Source organism: Danio aesculapii, chromosome 20, assembly GCF_903798145.1.
Source record: "Danio aesculapii chromosome 20, fDanAes4.1, whole genome shotgun sequence".
NCBI classification, from domain to species: Eukaryota; Metazoa; Chordata; class Actinopteri; order Cypriniformes; family Danionidae; genus Danio; species Danio aesculapii.
The window spans coordinates 17,738,015-17,756,131 of NC_079454.1; the positions used below are offsets into that span (position 1 = coordinate 17,738,015).

Below are 18,117 nucleotides of genomic sequence, written 5' to 3' on the forward strand. Positions count from 1 at the left end.
TTTATGTTTAATTCTAAAATGTTTTTTTTTTTCAGATGAAAGCATGGAAGTAGAAGATATTAGATCAACAGAACCTAAATATAACAAAGTGATGATTCCAGGTTTGTCATCTCAGAATGTACTTGTACACATTTCAGTTGTTTAATTTACACGATATAGCCATAATCCTTGTGTACTGTTCAAATTGACTACTCTTTCGTTATGTTAGTGGCTGTTTTTGCCCCATTGACTTCTGTTATAATCACACCATATAATCATGCATTCTTGCTTGTTGGTTGCTTTTTCCTGTTGGGAAGAGGTACAATTTGTTTTGTTTTGTTTTTGCAATGTTTACTGTTGATCATCAGTTGGCACCGTTAACCCTTTAGATCAACACTGGCTCATTATGAAAACGTACCCCCGTGCACATTTCTGGAGAGTGCAAATTATGTAGCCAGAGCAACATATGGCTGTATTTCGCCTTTAAAACGAATGATACAGGGCGGATATAATTTTTTGCACCACCAGCTGACTGCTTACCCCATTGTGGATGGCTATTCTGCTGTTACCAATTTGCCCAGTAGCTCACCATGTATGTCTGCGGACTTGAGACACAGAAATAGGATTTGACTGAGATCCAGCGATGTTCGGTTCCAGAAAGCAGGGTGAGAATGTGTTAAGATTTGAAAACATAGTAAAAGTCAGGCAGTCACGAGGGCTTTTATTTTTTTGGATTGCTTTTGGAAAAAAAAAGAAGCAGGTCGGCTGGTCAATTGGTGCTTTTGAAAACACTATCGGTTGGGTATAGGGAAGGGGGTAGGTCAGTGGATTGGTTGGTTGGCCAGTCAGTCTGTTGACAGCGGCCTCTGGTGGACTTGCATGAGAACAGCAGGCGCGAATGGCATTTGCGAGAGAAATTTGAGATTTGAAAAGAAAAAGCATACACAGTGGCATCTGGTGGATTCGAGAAAACAAAAACTGCAGAAAAAAGTACCTCTAGGTACTTATTTCGCGATATCCAGAAATGCATACAGGGGTACAATAATGAGCCTGGATTGCTTTAGGTAGGCCTGTGCAAAAAAGTTTCTGATTTTTATATAGAGTTCTATGAAGTGTAATAACAAATTATAGTGTTCGTGCATAAATACACTTACTATGTAGTGTTATTTTTTTTTGTAGTTCACACGGAAGAAATATTATAATTTTCAAAAAGATTGTTTTACATTTTTTTCAGGCCCCCAAAACTCCAAAATGCATTAAATGTTTTACAATTTAGTTGTAAGCAATGTTGTGCCCAAATATGAGAATTATCTTAATTACTCTCACTCATGTGAAATGAATGCCTTGAGACCTTTGTTCATCTTCAGAACGCAAATTATGGTATTTTAGATGAAATCCTGGTGCGCACTCATCCTCCATAGACAGCAATAGTACGAGAAGTACAAAGTCTTAAAAAATAAAAACAAAAACATTGTCAAAACATTACATGACTTCAGCGGTTCATCTGTAGTCATATGAATCTACAAGAACACTTGTGTGCCAAAAAAACTGTAAATACGACTTAGTTTGCTTATATCAACACATAAGCATTGTATTGCTCGTAATAAATGCACAACCTGATCCAATGCAAAAGAAATAGGTGAACAAAAGTGTTCTTGGAGCTTCGTATGATTACAGTTGAATCACTGAAGTCACATGGAATGTTTTGAAAATGTTTTTAGTTCCTTTTCTGGAATTTAAACATCTCAGGAACATTGCTGTCTACGAAGAATGAAAGAGCTCCAGGATTTCATCTAAAATGTCTCAATGGATTGAAACAACAAGTTATTCATAACACAATTTAAATGTTTAGGGTGGATTTTTCCTTCAAGACTTCAAAAACAAACAAACTTTCTGACAGAAATCATTTGTATGTCATGTTATTGAAGTAAAGTTGTTCACAACCACTGTTTCTTTCCCCCAGAGTTCGTCTTCTCATTGGACGCGACTGATGAATTTCTGAAAGCGCGTGTTCGGAGCCTTCCACAGAATGTTGCAGAGATAAAGCACTACACACAAGTGGAGTTTACCGATAGTCTTGCAAAATTCAGGCAGACTTTGGCAGAAGATGAGTCTGTGCTTGACTATTTTGATGAACTAGAAATCCACCCTGAACACATCGGTTAGAACCCAAACTCTCACATTTACGCTCACTTAACAAGATGACACTCTATCAATCTGTTAAAGAGATAGCCATAAAAGTGCTGTTAATAATTGCATACCCTAATGCTGTATCAATCTCCTGAGACCTTTGTTCATCTTCAGAACACAAATTAATATATTTTAGATTAAATCAAAGAGCTCCATAGACAACAATGGTCCAGAGATGTTACAAGTTGAGAAAAGGAAGCAAAAACATTGTCTAAACATTCCATGTGACGTCAGGGATTAAATCATAGTATTATAAAGAATTATAGAGAAAGCTTTTGTGCGCTTATAAAACAAAAACAACAACTTTATTCAATGGTTTTGTCTCCTCAGTGTCTGTTTGAAAATGTTTAATTTGTATTCCGAAGATGAGTTAAGGAGTCAGATGTTTGGAATGACATTAGGGCAAGTAATTAATAACACAATTTCCATTTTTGGATTAGCTAATCCTTTAACGTACCACTACATTGTTACAAGCCTACAGTACAGTATATGACTTTTTACTTTCTGGTGACCCCAAAAGTGTACAAAAAATAATAATAATAATAATAATAATAATAAATCACCAGAAGAGATTTGCATAGAAAACTAATGAGCCATTTCCAGGCCCAGACTGAATATGCAGACATTTTTTGGTCTTTCTGTTCAGAATATTGTAAAATATAATTATGAAAATATAGTAACTAACACATGAGCACATTAATTCATTTTATACAACTTTGTTTAAAGGTCACAGTGCAAATCCAGTGCAAAAATCTCTCGTATAAATAATATAAACAAATATAAATAAATCAGATACACGTTTGCATATTATTCAACAATATTAATGATATGAATATAAGAACAGAATAAATGATATATTTATTCTGAATAATTAACAGAAGGAAATAATTACAGTTGAAACCAGAAGTTTACATACACTGTATAAAAAGGCACATAACTATTTTTTTAAAAATTGTCAGGGTAAAGTCATAAACTTTTCAAGTTCATAAACTCTTTTGGATAAAATAGGATTACTAAAAATATTTCTATTTGCTTAATAGCAAAATAATGAGAGAGACATTTCTTTAAGAATTTTTTTAATAACTTTACTTGAAAGTCAAAAGTTTACATACAATAAGATTACTATGCCTCTGAAAAAGCCCAGATGATGGTTTTGGAAGTTTCTGATTGGCTAATTGACAACATTTGAGGTAATTGGAGGCACACATGTAGATTAGTATTTAAGGCAAAAATCAAGCACACTGCTTCCTTGTGTGACAACATGGAAAAATCAAAAGAAGCAGGCAAGACATCAGGAAGTGAATTGTGGACCTCCACAAGTCTGGTTCTTCTTTGGGTACAATTTCCAAATGCCTGAAGGTGCCACGTTCATCAGTTCAAACAATTCTACGCAAGTATAAACAACATGGGAATGCCCAGCCATCATACTAAATAGGATAAGAATTCTTTTTCACAGAGATGAATGTCCTTTGGTGCACAAACTGTGTGTATCAACCCCAGAACAAAACCAAAAGAAGCTGTGAAGACGCTGGTAAGAGAGTTTCATTATCCACAGTGAAACAAGCCCTGTACCGACATGGGCTAAAAGGCCACTCAGCAAGGAAAAAGCCATTACCCAAAAAGCACCATAAAAAAAGCAAGGTTACAATTTGCGAAATCACACTTGGAAAAAGATTTAAATTTTTGGAGACATGTTCTGTGGTCTGATGGAACGAAAATTGAACTGTTTGGCCATAATGGACCAGCGTTACATTTGGAGGACGTAGGGAAGCTTACAAGCCAAGTATGGGGGTGGCAGCATCATGTTGTGAGGGTGTTTTGCTGCCAGGGAAAAATAGGGACTGGTGCACTTCACAGAATAAATGGCATCATGACATTATGTGGAAATATTGAAGCAACATCTCGAGACAACAGCCAGAAAATTAAAGCTTGGCCACAAATGGGTCTTCCAAATGAACCATGACCCCAAGCATACTGCCAGATTAGTTAAAATGTGCTTTAAGGACAACAGAGTGAACGTTTTGGAGTGGCCATCACAAAGCCCTGATCTTAATCCTATAGAAAATTTGTAGGCAGAGTTGAAAATGCGTGTGCGTGCAAGACAAATCTGGCTTTGTTATACCAGTTCTGTGAGGAGGAATGGGTCAAAATTCCAGCAAACCATTGTGAGAAGCTTGTTAAAGGATACCCAAAATGTTTGACCAGTTTACAGTTTAAAGGCAAAGCTACAAAATACTACAGAAATGAAACTTTTGACTGTCTTTAAATTAATAAAAATGTTTTCAGTATTTTGGCATTTAGCAAATGTAAATCATTTTGGTAATCCTAACGGACCTAAAATAGTACGCATTTACTACAATTTAACATCAGACATTTTAAAAAATGGTTATGTGCCTTTTTTAAATATGTAAACTTCAGGTTTCAACTGTATATGCTAACATTTACATAAGTAAACACACTCAATGATGAGCAAAAAAAAAAATCTGCAGATTTCTGTTGCCACAGATTTATTGTTGGGCCTAGACATTTCTCTACCTATTGATTATTTTTCACAGAAGAGAGAAAGTTGTGTACAGTATGTTTGAAACAAAATGTGAATGAGTAAATGATAGCTCAGTTTTCACTTTTTGATTAAATAATCAAACGTATCGTTCTTGACAGCTGAATTTTTTTCATGTGGTCATTTATAGACTGCGAGGACATGGCTGTGGTGGAGAAGATCATCAAGACAGTCGGCCGGCCAATGAACTATGGTCTGAGCCCAGAGGAAATGGAGGAGGAGAAGAAGAGGAAAGAACATGAACGGCACCAGCAGCTGAAGCAGGAGGAAGCTGAAAACAAACTCAGGGAGATGATGGAAAATGAAAAATTTACCACTCTTTTGGACGAATGGGTATATTTGCTCATACTAAACCCTAACACATTCTGTGGTGTACGGGACCTAAAATCAAGGTGCTGTTTACACTAGTGCATTTTTTCTTTAAAACAACATTTTAGAATGAAAATGCTCCTTTTCCAGACTGTGTTTCATAAAAACAATCCCTGTCCACACTATACAGCCTAAGGGCCGGTACACATCAAACCGGCTGTCACTGTTAGTTTTTGTTGGTTTGTCTGTCAGGCGGTAGTTGGTTTGGTGTGTTCCACACGTTGGTTCTTGTTGGGTTTAGGTCAGAGCTCATTGGCCAGAGCTCATTCAGAGTGTAGAATCGGCGTTGAGCACTCTGACTGGTTATTCAGCAACCAATCAGTGTGATGTAGTGAAGTGACGTAGCAAGTAAACAATTCAAACCAAGAGGCAACACAAAGAGGCCGGCTGTAATTTCGCTACATTTCTCAAATATTTGCAAATGATATGGATTATTAGAGTATAAGACATGTTTGTATGAGTGAATCCCTTTGTGGTGAGTGACAATTATGTCACGTTTCCACTGGCACGTTGCAAGCATTTTCAGTTCATTCATATGGAAGTTGAGCGTAAACGATTGCTGGGTATTTCTCGACTCAAAAATCAAGCGAAAAACACAAGTCGGCAACAAAACACTTTGAAAAGTAGGCCAGGCAAAATGTTGATGAATATTTATAATGAAATAAGGCTGTAATATTGACCTGGCCTACCCCAACCCCAACCTTAGAATCATTCAAATACAGTGTTGGTAGCATAATCTGACTAGTATACGATAAAATGTCTCGACACTGGAGGTTTCTGAGACTTTTATTTCAGTGTGTTGAAATACTTCCAGTTGAAACTGAATATCGAGTAGGAGGTGGGGCTGTTTTTGCACATCATTCCATCATAGCAAACTAATAGTGAGAGGGATGTGAATAAGAATAGTTAAGAATATTGCGTCAACACTCAACAGATGGTCAGACTTTGATTGAAGTCAAAAAAAAAATTGTCAGTGGATTAAATTGTATGGATTAATTGTTGGCTTAAAAAATATCAATGTGCGCCAGCAAAATAAACATTGTAAATTTTGATTTCACCCAGACTTTAGCCATTTTCAAAATGTTTTGTTTTTACTAGTCAACGATGCAGGTGTAAGGCAAGCCAAGGCAAGTTTATTAATATAGCACATTTCGTACACAGTGCCAATTCAAAGTGCTTTACATAAACAGGAATAAAAGAGACAAGTATAAAAAAAATTAAAACAAATAATATAAAAACAGATAAGAAAAGATTAAAATATGTTAAAACAACTTAGAAAAGAATGAAAAATAAAAGAAAAACATAATAATGCGATCTGTGGGACGTAGCACAGTGCTCATTCAGTAAAGGCACAGCTAAACAGATGTGTTTTCAGTCTTGATTTGAATGTGCCTCATGTAGGAGCACATCTGATCATTTCTGGAAGCGGCGATTCCAGCAGCGGGGTGAAGTAGCTGAAGGTGGATAATGACCTGAGTGATCTGTAAGGTTTGTATTCAGTGAGCATATCTGTAATGTATTGAGGTCCTAGGCCATTTAGTGATTTATAGACAAGTAGTAATACTTTCAAATCTATTCTGAATGTAACTGGGAGCCAGTGTAAAGACCTGGGGACAGGTGTGATGTGCTCTGATTTTCTGGTTCTGGCCAGAATTCTGGCAGCAGCATTCTGGATGAGCTGCATCTGTCTGACTGTCTTTTTGGGAAGACCAGTGAGGAGTCCATTACAGTAATCCACTCTGTAGGTGATAAAAGCATGAACAAGTTTCTCTAAGTCTTCACTAGAAAGAAAGCATCTAATTCTTGCAATGTTTTTTAAGATGGTATGCGGATTTAGTTACTGCTTTGACATGACTATTGAAATTCACATCTGACTCCAGATTCAGGTGTAATGTGGACACCATCCATAAATGTAACAAAACGTATATCTTTTCAAATGAAAATGCATTAGTGTAAACTGCTCCTAATTATTGGGAGATTGAAGAATCCACAGCTCTGCCATTGAAAAAAGCTTAATGGCCGACTAGGATCACATGTTCCTAGTGAACCAACCAAATGACTGGATTTTTGTCTAAGCCATTGGGATTCTCTAGCATTATTGCGTATGTGAACTCAAAAAACGGATCAAAGACAATCCAGTGATGTGCAACCATTGTAATGTTTTAATGATTATAATGGAAACTGTCATGATGGTTAAAACCAGTAAATCTAATATGTCCAAAAACACACTAGAAACCGTTAAATGAAAATGTACATTCTTAGTGGAAACCATTAGAACTTCAGTGTTTTAAAGGAAAGTAACAAAATCAATGCAATCAAAGTCACTTATTTATCAAGGTTTGATACAGAGGAATGAACCACCAACTCTTTCAGCATATGTTTTACGCAGCAGATGACCTTCCAGCTGAAACTCAGTACGGGGAATCAATTAATTCATTTTAAAATGGAAATGCATTTGTGTTAAAGGCAGATTCTGCCATTCCTCCCAACTAGAATTCACAAGTCATACTGTAAATACTCCATATACCAGATAGTAAACTAACTATTACTATAAATTACTGTAGTATTTTTTTCAAATCATTGCTATTGTAAACTGCTCACATGAAAAAAATCACAGCGCAGCCTGTCAGATTGCATATTTATATATTTTTAACAACATAGTCTTCATGTGATCTTTACATACATGAACCAAATTGACTAATTAGACGTTATTAGAATCAATAACAAAGTTACCAGGCAACTGGAGAGTTTTCTCATACTTGCAAAATGAGAAATTCGACTTGTATTTGTCATTTGGCAAGTGTTAAATTTAGCCTCTGCTTGTGTGTGACGAATAAAAGAGTTCTCTTTCCTTTGGAACAACTTTGTTTTGTTGGTCTCTATTTTCAGAACAGGAATACGGCTGAGGTGGAGAGGCAGGAACATGAGCTATTAGAGGCTCGATCTGTCCCCATGAGACACTACCTGATGAAATATGTCATGCCCACTGTCGTACAAGGACTGGTGGACTGCTGCAAGGTCAAGCCTGATGACCCTGTGGACTTTTTGGTAAAATAATATTCATATAATGTGTTCCATTTAACCACAACACAAACATTTGAACTTATTAGCATCTCTTTACTCCATTTCAGGCTGAACACCTCTTCAGGAGCAACCCAGATGATTAGTTTATTCTACTGTAGTGATTAAGAATAAACTTACAATAGTGTGCTATTGAAAGTGTATGTTGATGGGTCTTTATTTAATTACTTAGAGTTTTATTAACAGGTGTCAGTTACTAGGAATTATTTTACATTAAAGAACCACCTCTTCATCAGCAGCGGTGGATTTAAGCCATGTCCACAGTAATACATTTTCTTTAAAAAAAAACACATTTTTTTTTCTCTCAGTTTTGGCCTTCCATCCACCCTGAGAAACCAAAAAACATATATTTTTGAGAAATGACATTGTAAAGCAGATGTTTTAGATGCTGTTTGTTTTGACTGCTTTATTATTAAAGATTAATGTCAGTTTGTACATGCTCCATATTGTCTCTCTTCAAAGGACATGGAATGTTTACTGGGAGCTGTTGTTCAGCTGTGGAAGCAGACAACAGATGCAACATTTTGCCACAATGATACATAGAATTTCAAATAAAAGTACACTTACCGGACACTTTTTTAGGTACACTTGTCCAACTGCTCATTAAAGGGCACCTATGGTGAAAAATCTACTTTTAAAGCTGTTCGGACAGACATATATGTAGGTATAGGGTATAGACTAGTGATGCGCGGATGGCAGTTATATCCGTGGGCGCTGCGGATAATCCGCGGGTCGGGCAGGTCGAGTAATAAAAAAATACATTATAATTAATTGCGGGTCGGTTGCAGATGGATGTAGCAGGACATGGGAGTGGTCCAGCGAAAAAGCAGACAGTGGGCTTTGCAGAATGGGAAGATGAGATGCCAGAATAATGGATGAAGTGCAAGAGTAGCCCACTGTTTAAAGTTTCAGTTAGAGGAGTCATTAGAGAAAAATCTGGTATTGTTCTGGGAGAAACAAGATTATTTCCGCGACTGCAGTGCCTTGCAAGGAGCATCTTGTTCATTCTTACAACAAGCTGTGCGTAATGCTCATTCAGTGCAGCTGGCCGCGTTTTGAAGGCGAGGTGGAATCGCCCGAATCCAGGCACAATAGATGCTATTCTGTTTTTACACAGTGCGAAGAAAAAGGCCAAGTAAACATAACATAGCTGCCGTTTAGGCTGAAGTAGCACACTTTTTGTTATCTTGTTCCTGTATCTGTAAAAGCTAAAATGTCTTATTTTGACTTTCTGTATCTATTTGAAAATGAAGAAAATGTTGTCTAAAGACAAACTTTTGTTTTTATAAATAAATGTTTATTTAAAACGTTTATGATTAACATATTGTTTTACTATCAGAGATGCGCACTGAATCTGCTGTTAATATCCACACAGAGCCCGCGTTTCATAGAGGCGGCCCAGGCGGCCGCGACAATCCCCCCACCGCCCCGGTCCTTGCTGTCGTACATGCAATCACACCCCCGTCTCTCGTTTTCAATTTCGGTATGAGGGCGGTATGATCATCTTTTGCCTAGAGCTCCAGTTCAGTTTGCTCCGGCCCTGACGATGACATATCATGCCTAAAACAAAGAATTAAATTATTAAAGCGACGATCGGTTGCGGGTCAGGTGCGGATACATATATCAGATAAAACTATATGTGTGGGCGGGTGGCAGGTGGATAATTAGTATGAAGCCGCGGATTTGGGTGTCATTTCAGCTGATCCGCGCATCTCTAGTGTGTGTGTCTGCGCTATGTGTGTGTGTGTGTCTGCGTTGTGTGTGTGTGTGTCCTCGCTGTGTGTGTGCGTGAACTTTGTAATGACGATGCGTGTGACTCATGGTTGAAACTCCACAAAAAGTACATCAAATACTCAGTGGTAAAGTTCTTACTGTAGTATTTCTCACAAACGTTATGTGAAATCTGCTTCCTGAGGCAGGCGAGGATGGCAATTGAGGCATGTTGCTCACAGACAAGTGGGAACTGTGGGCGGGGAGGACTAGCCTTAAAGGCCCAGTACAAAAAAAAAAAACAGCAACAAGGTTTTACCAGCTATAATACAGAAATTCTGAAACTTTACAGACACATTCTGGGGACACAAAAGACTTATATTAAATCTGGAAAAAGGGGTAACCTAGGTGCATGGCAGCAATGCATTTTGGCATGTAGACATGGTCAAGGTGATCTGCTGCAGTTCAAACTGAGCATCAGAATGGGGAAGAAAAGTGATTTAGGTGACTTGAATGTGGCTTGGTTGTTGATGCCAAACAAGCTGGTCTGAGGATTTCAGAAACTGCTGATCTACTGGGATTTTCACTTACAACCATCTCTACGGTTAACTGTTCAGTGAGTGGCAGTTCTGTGGGTGCAAATATCTTGTTGATGTCAGAGGAGAATGGCCAGAGTGGTTCCAGCTGATACAAAGGCAACAGTAACTCAAATGACCACTTGTTACAACCGAGGTATGCAGAAGAGCATCTCTGAACACACAACATGTCGAACCTTGAGACAGATGAGCTACAGCAGCAGAAGACCATAGTGGGTGCCACTCCTTTCAGCTTAGAACAGGAAACTGAGGCTACAATTTGCACAGGCTCACCAAAATTGGACAATAGAAGATTGGAAAAACGTTGCCTGGTCTGATGAGTCTTGATTTCTGCTGTGATATTCGGATGGTAGGGTCAGAATTTGGCATCAACAACATGAAAGCATGGATTCATCCTGTGTCAACAATTCAGGCTGCTGCTGGTGGTGTAATGGTGTGGGGGATATTTGGCACACTTTGGGCACATTAGTACCAATTAAGCATCATGTTAACGCCACAGCCTACCTGAGTATTGTTGCTGACCATGTCCATCCCTTTATGACCACAGTGTACCAATCTTATGATGGCTACTTCCAGCAGGATAACGCTCCATGTCATAAAGCGTGAATCATCTCAGACAGGTTTTTTGAACATGACAATTCACTGTACTTAAATGGCCTCCACAGTCACCAGCACTCAATCCAATAGAGCACCTTTGGGATGTGGTGGAACGGGAGATTCGCATCATGTGCAGCCGACAAATCTGCAGCAACTGTGTGATGCTGTCATGTCAATATGGACCAAAATCAGTATATTTCCAGTACCTTGTTAAATCTATACCATGGAGGATTAAGGCAGTTCTGAAGGTAAAAGGGGGTCCAAACTGGTACTAGTATGGTGTACCTAATAAAGTGACAGAAATGACAAAAATAACTGAAAACAATAGTATGGACATGGTGCATTTTTAGACAAAGATGCCATTTTCAAATGTATCTGGATTAGTGTAGACGTAGCCTTAAACAATAAGCAGGCCCCAGGAAATCTAAGGACTCCCAATAAATACCTATAAGTTTCTATAAATTATCTGTAACACAGTTTCCTATAATATTTTGTATGGTGAGGGTCTAACACATAGGAAGTGTCCCCCATCCCCCTATCATATATCAATAGAGCCATCAAAGTCAGATAAAGATTTAATTTTAAAAGCAAAATGGTTTATTTGCTATTGTTTAGTTTTGAATGAATTAAAATAAATGTGGATATTGCATTAAGATAAAATGTAGAAAACAAGATTGCGTGATAAGAAAAAGACAGCAAAATAAATAAATAAAAAACAAAGAATGCATATTAGGAATTGCTTAGGGCTCCCAAATCATTAAATCAGCCCCTGCTTTTCATTGGTTTGGACATGTAGACTAACTGATGATCCAATTAATGTACAGTAGTGCTGTTGCTTTTTAGCTAGCTCATGGCTTCAGTGTGCAATGGAACTCTCGGTCTCTAAGCACGACAAAGCATCTGAAAGTGAATACAGTATGTAGTAAAACAGACTTTTAATCAAACTAATAAAATAATATAGCGGTGGCAGACTGATGGGTAAAAGACAGCTAGCACTGCTACAAGATTGTTCATAATTAATAATTCCCCCTACTGGATTATTAGAACAGGAAAACAAAGTAAACTTCAATGTTATTTAGACCTAAATAGAGATTATACCACAGCAAAATATCTGAGCGCAGTAAAGGACAGTAAATTAACAGCAATAATGACCAAATACAGACTGAGTGCTCACAGTCTGACTGTAGAGACGGGCCGATACAGACAGAACAGGCAACCCAGAGAGAGCCGCATCTGCCCACACTGTGCCCAGGCAGAGGTGGAGACAGAGGAACACTTCCTCACCCGCTGCACAAACTATCAGCACATCAGAGAAACTTTCTACCCCAAACTACAGAGCATTTACCCACAAATTATAATTGAATCATTGCAAATAAACTGACTATTATTGTTTTTTTCTTATTACTGTTTTTATCCTAAAATGTTGTTTGTTAAATGTACAGTTTATTCTAATCAATTATTATTTTTATTGTTATAAATGAATAATATGATATGAATGATATGATATATTGAATAATGTGATATATTGTATAATAATATAATATTTTGAATAATAATGTGATATATAGAATAATAATATGATATATTGAATAATAATGTGATATATTGAAAAATAATGTGATATATTGAATAATAAAGTGATATATTGAATAATAATACAATACATTAAATAATAATGTAATATATTGTATAATAATATAATATATTGAATAATAATGTGATATATTGAATAGAAATATCATATATTGAATAATAATGTGATACATTGAATAATACTATGATATATTGAATAATAATGTGATATATTGAATAATAATATCATATATTGAATAATAATGTGATATATTGAATAATAATGTGATATATATTGAATAATAATATTATATATTGAATAATAACGTGATATATTGAATAATAATATGATATATTGAATAATAATATGATATATTGAATAATAATGTGATATATTGAATAATAATAATATGATATATTGAATAATAATGTGATATATTGAATAATAATATGATATATTGAATAATAATGTGATATATTGAATAATAATATTATATATTAAATAATAATATAATGTTTTGAATAATAATATGATATATTGAATAATAATGTGATATATTGAATAATAATATGATAAATTGAATAATAATGTGATATATTGAATAATAACATGATAAATTGAATAACAATATTATATATTGAATAATAATGTGATATATTGAATAATAATGTGATATATATTGAATAATAATGTGATATATTGAATAATAATATGATATATTGAATAATAACGTAATATATATTAAATAATATGTTATATTGAATAATAATGTGATATATTGAATAATATGATATATTGAATAATAATGTGATATATTGAATAATAATGTGATATATTGAATAATAAAATGATATATTGAATAATAATTTGATATATTAAATAATAATGTGATACATTGAATAATAATATGATATATTGAATAATAATGTGATATATTGAATAATAATGTGATATATTGAATAACAAGATATATTATATATTTTTTATTTAATTATTATATGTATATATGTTTTTTGTTGTTGTTTTTTACTACCACTACTACTGTTTACAGTGTTTACTGTGTGTTTTTATTACATATATGTACATTTTTAATGATTTTGAATGAACATTATATATGTTCTATTATTTTTTTGTAAACTTTATAACTGCTTTGGCAATACACTTGTAACATTTGTCATGCCAATAAAACAACTACTGATATGAATGAAAGAGAGAGAGAGAGAGAGAGAGAGAGAGAGAGAGAGAGAGAGAGAGAGAGAGAGAGAGAGAGAGAGAGAGAGAGAGAGAGAAATCAGGTTAAAAAACACATGACGCATGTCGGCCAACGTCAGTGAGGCATGCGTCATGGCGTCACTTCCCGTACCAATTGGCAGTTGCTGTTGCCGGAGCGCCATGTTAGTTCAAACAAAAGAAACAACTTAAATGCATTCGTAACAGTTCATGACAGGCTGGAAAACAATGGCGGAGTATAACCTGCTTCTCAGCTTCTCGTAAGCCGGAGATTTCCACAATGCCTTTGTAAGTATGTCGACGGGGTTTAAAGACAGTGTGGTAGAAAGCAAACGCAAGGTCCTGGGCCTTATGTCACGAATCGATCGCAAACGCGACACCTTAATCAAAACATTTGATGTGGCTGTGTAGTCGTTTTCAGTTTTCAGTGCATTCGTTTCGACAGCAAACGTGCCATAAAGCATTGAAAATAACATAAATGAACCAAAAACCGTCAGATAAAGAGGCTTAGCTCACAGTAAGCGCCACGGCTTGTTTACATAGACTTTAAATCTTAAGCATTCAAAGGTTTGTGTACTTTGTTCAGATATGTACCGTTAGCTTCACATATTGATGTAGGTCCATCACTTTTTACATTAATACCTTTCACCGGAGCATTCAGGTGTAACGTTGTGAAGCGGCACGGATTTGAACGCATGGACCTCTAACGTTACATGCTTTATATTTAACTTGACATTGCGTTTGCGGTCGCTAATTGCGCGAGACTTTGGGGGGATAAAACGCGAGCGGAGAATCATGACGCCATAAACAGATGTTTTCTTTGCTGGTGCGCATTGTTATTCTTTAGGTATTGTTATTCTTTAGGTGAACAATTAATCATTGTTAGTTACTATTGTTTTGGTAATCTTCACTCACAATGTAACCATTTGCTTCTGTTTTTTTCCTCTGTTGACGTCAGTTTGACGGCTCCAGCCACAATATTCTTAACCACGCCCCTATTAGCATTAAAGGCTGATTAGGGGCTGATCACACCGAACGTGCATTTTCGTTCCAACGTTGAGTGATCTGCATGACCCATAGCTACTGCTTCACGCGTAGACGTGAATTTATACTTCTGCATGCTGTTTGTGTTGCTCTGAACACTCAGAAACGATAGTTTGCAGTAAGTTATGTTTAAGGGCAGATTTAGTGATTTGGGGGCCCAACTTCAGCCTTGGGGCCCCAAGTCATGAAATGCACCCTTTCTACTTTTATTTATTTTTTATTTTGCTGTTTTTTTTACGTCACCCTATCTTTTTTTCTCCATTTCATCTTAATGTAAGCTCTATGTTTTAAATAATAAGATTTCTTAAAATGAATTTACAACTAAAAATAATAAATGCATGTTTTTATAAAATTGACTGCTGGACTGCTCCATGATTGAGGGTGGTGGAAATGTTTTTTCATAATATTATTACATAACATGAAATTATTATAATAACATATTTATTGTATATTAAATAATATTTAATTACGTAAAATTTTATTTGTTTGACTCGCTATACAAAATGTGATAGAAAATGATGTTATAGTTTATAGGTATAATTTATACTTCTAGATATTTATTTGGGGCCCCCAGATGTCTTGGCGCCCTAAGCCGCCGCTTACCTCACTTATTGGTTAAATCTGCCCCTGGTTATGTTCTTCTGTATCGAGTTTCTTTGTGGGTGTTTTGTTTTTTCTGAATGCTACATTAATGTACAAGTAGTTAAAACCCACTCATTCAATGGCGGGAACCAGTGGCCGAGTAACAACATTAATCATTAGCTAATCACAAAGCATCAGTTTCCATCTTGAGCTACTTCACAGGACCAAAGAGCATAGAATCACCAAGAGGTGACACTCATTCCCATATTACTTGCTGCAGAGCCCTGACTATGTGGTTGAGTTGAACATTGAGTATGTTTACATGGGCAACGATACTTTAAAATACAATTTTAATATGATTAAGACAATACTCTGATTAAGAGTCTACCATGTAAGCAGCGAATATTTATTATAATTTTTTTTTATTACCTTAATCCGACTAAAGTCATAATTGAACTAAACAGAAATGGACTTAAGACATGTGGAGTATGCATATATTAGTGGCATTATTCAAGTAAACACCGCAATCAAACTATTACCGTCATGTAGGACTTTTCGCCACATTTTGTGACAAGATCCACACACATGGCTGTCAGTAAAGGACCGCACGCACGCATCACGAAATGCGGAAGTTTTTTCCCTTCCATTTGATGTGTGGTATCAATAAAAGCAACACTCTTTCACCAGTCCTTCATATTCGCGTCAAATACCCATTTGTCACGGGGGCATGAATGAAATGTTCATAAGTGAAAGTTAAACCGAACTGCAGTTAAAGTCGAGTAATTGAAGATGAAAGACCCAAAATTACATGAGAGTCTGCTGGAAACATGAATAACGTTAGCCTAGTGATGCAACATTCAAAAAGCACTTCACGTAATTATATTATTGTCTTATTCAGGTTAAGGCAAATGACTATTACTGATTTCCATGTAAACGTAGTCAGTAGTGTCTTCAAAATAAGTGAAAGATCCAGAAGGGCATCCTGCTGATTTGATTCAGAAGGGCACTTTTTTTTGTCTGACGGCTCACCGGTTTGACTTTCATTTATTTACCGTCGTTAGTTTTAAAAAGCACCCGGTCCATTTTATTTGTATATATTCTGAAAGTGATCCTAACAGTATTGTTCCTTTGTAATGTATCTTTATAATTGTCGTTGTGGTGGGAACTATTCTATTAAATGTAAACGATTTTTAGAACAATTTCTTTACCGTTCTCTTAAAAGTTAACGGTACAGGACATGCTTGGTGTGAACGGGCCTTAATTTTTCTATGAGGATTTGATGTGCAAGAAAAGCCCCGCCCCTCACTCAATATTCTATTTCAGTGGACCATATGCATGGAAGTACATTTCAGCCACCATTGATAATGTAACTGAATCAAAATAAAGTCAGTTATATAGACCTAAGCATTTATTTAGTCAAGCGTAAAGCGAGATGAATGACTGTTTGAACACAAGCACCTTGAGGAGCAGCAGGCGAGCGCTGAAATGCTATTGAAAATGCTGTGGTAAAATAAATGTTCATATTTTAAAGATATGGTGCAGAACAGTGGAACTTATTGCACTGCTTCCTGTCTGGTGTGAAAGCCATATTATGTATCAATCATACAGTAAACATCAATGATTTTAAACAAACCAGACCTTAAAATGCATAAAAAATTGCAATGTGTTTATTATTTAACTTGGATTAATTCCTAATCAATTATTATAAGCTTGACAAAGAGCTCCTATGATCTTGTTCTAATACTGCAGAAATGTTTATAGCAAGTCTAACTTTTTTGTTGTTGATTTATTCCCAGTCCAATTACCAGCCAGGTGCAAACTGCCCAGCCGACCCCAAAACATTATGGGATCACGTCACCTATCAGCTTGGCACCGCCTAAAGAGGCTGATCTGGTTCTCACGCGGAAGCTGACAGAGACTCTACGACCCTTCGGAGTCTTTGAGGAGGAGCTGGAGCTGCAGCGCAGGTAAATAAGACACACTTCAAGAAATCACCTCTGTGTGATAGTTCATCTTGACCAGCTAGTTAATGAGACACTATTCAGCTTTCTGGTTGATAAGCTTGTTACCAAAAAGTAGATCGCACTGTAGGCTTTTCTCTATATGTTCATGCTCTCAGGGATGAGCAGTGCTGTTTGTACGGAGACACTTATCCAAATGCATGACATTAAATGCTTGATATTTCAGGTGACAGGATTTTTCAGGTGACAATGTATCTAGTTAAGTCATTCTACCACTAATATAATTTTAGAGACATTACTTTAAGGATTATTTTAACTACACTTGTTACACATTTTTATCCTAAGCAGGGCTTATTCTTGGTAGCACCCCGTGCTCCTAACTTCAAAAATGTAGGCGCACCAGACAAAATTTAGTCGCACCCACCAAAAATTATGAGCACCGTCACTACGCGTTTTATATTAACCTATTTACTGCATTTGAAATCAACACTAATCAAAACGAACAAATTTTAAACATTTTACTGTGAAAACTGGTCGCACGGCAACAATTTTATGCACTCAAACAAATGCTCCCTTATCTATTTTGAGGTTGCATAGATAAAATTTCGGGCGCATATGCGACCAAAACGGCTGCAATTTCGAGTC

At 36.1% G+C, this 18,117-nt stretch overlaps 2 protein-coding genes across 6 annotated transcripts in view; both read left to right on the forward strand.

Moving 5' to 3' along the window:
* LOC130213818 (adenylate kinase 7-like) overlaps positions 1–8,474 on the forward strand; it is a 28,394-nt gene extending 19,920 nt beyond the window's left edge. For all 3 annotated transcript variants that reach the window (XM_056445600.1, XM_056445602.1, XM_056445603.1), the window contains 5 exons: positions 36–101; positions 1,943–2,140; positions 4,860–5,062; positions 7,988–8,146; positions 8,230–8,474. In XM_056445600.1, coding sequence (XP_056301575.1) covers positions 36–101; positions 1,943–2,140; positions 4,860–5,062; positions 7,988–8,146; positions 8,230–8,265 — 662 coding nt within the window. In that variant the 3' untranslated portion in view covers positions 8,266–8,474. The remainder of the gene's footprint in view (positions 1–35; positions 102–1,942; positions 2,141–4,859; positions 5,063–7,987; positions 8,147–8,229) is intronic.
* Positions 8,475–14,002: 5,528 nt separating this feature from the next.
* The window catches only part of papola (poly(A) polymerase alpha), a 31,536-nt gene continuing 27,421 nt past the window's right edge, over positions 14,003–18,117 (forward strand). For all 3 annotated transcript variants that reach the window (XM_056480825.1, XM_056480826.1, XM_056480827.1), the window contains exons 1-2: positions 14,003–14,173; positions 17,308–17,478. In XM_056480825.1, coding sequence (XP_056336800.1) covers positions 14,166–14,173; positions 17,308–17,478 — 179 coding nt within the window. In that variant the 5' untranslated portion in view covers positions 14,003–14,165. The remainder of the gene's footprint in view (positions 14,174–17,307; positions 17,479–18,117) is intronic.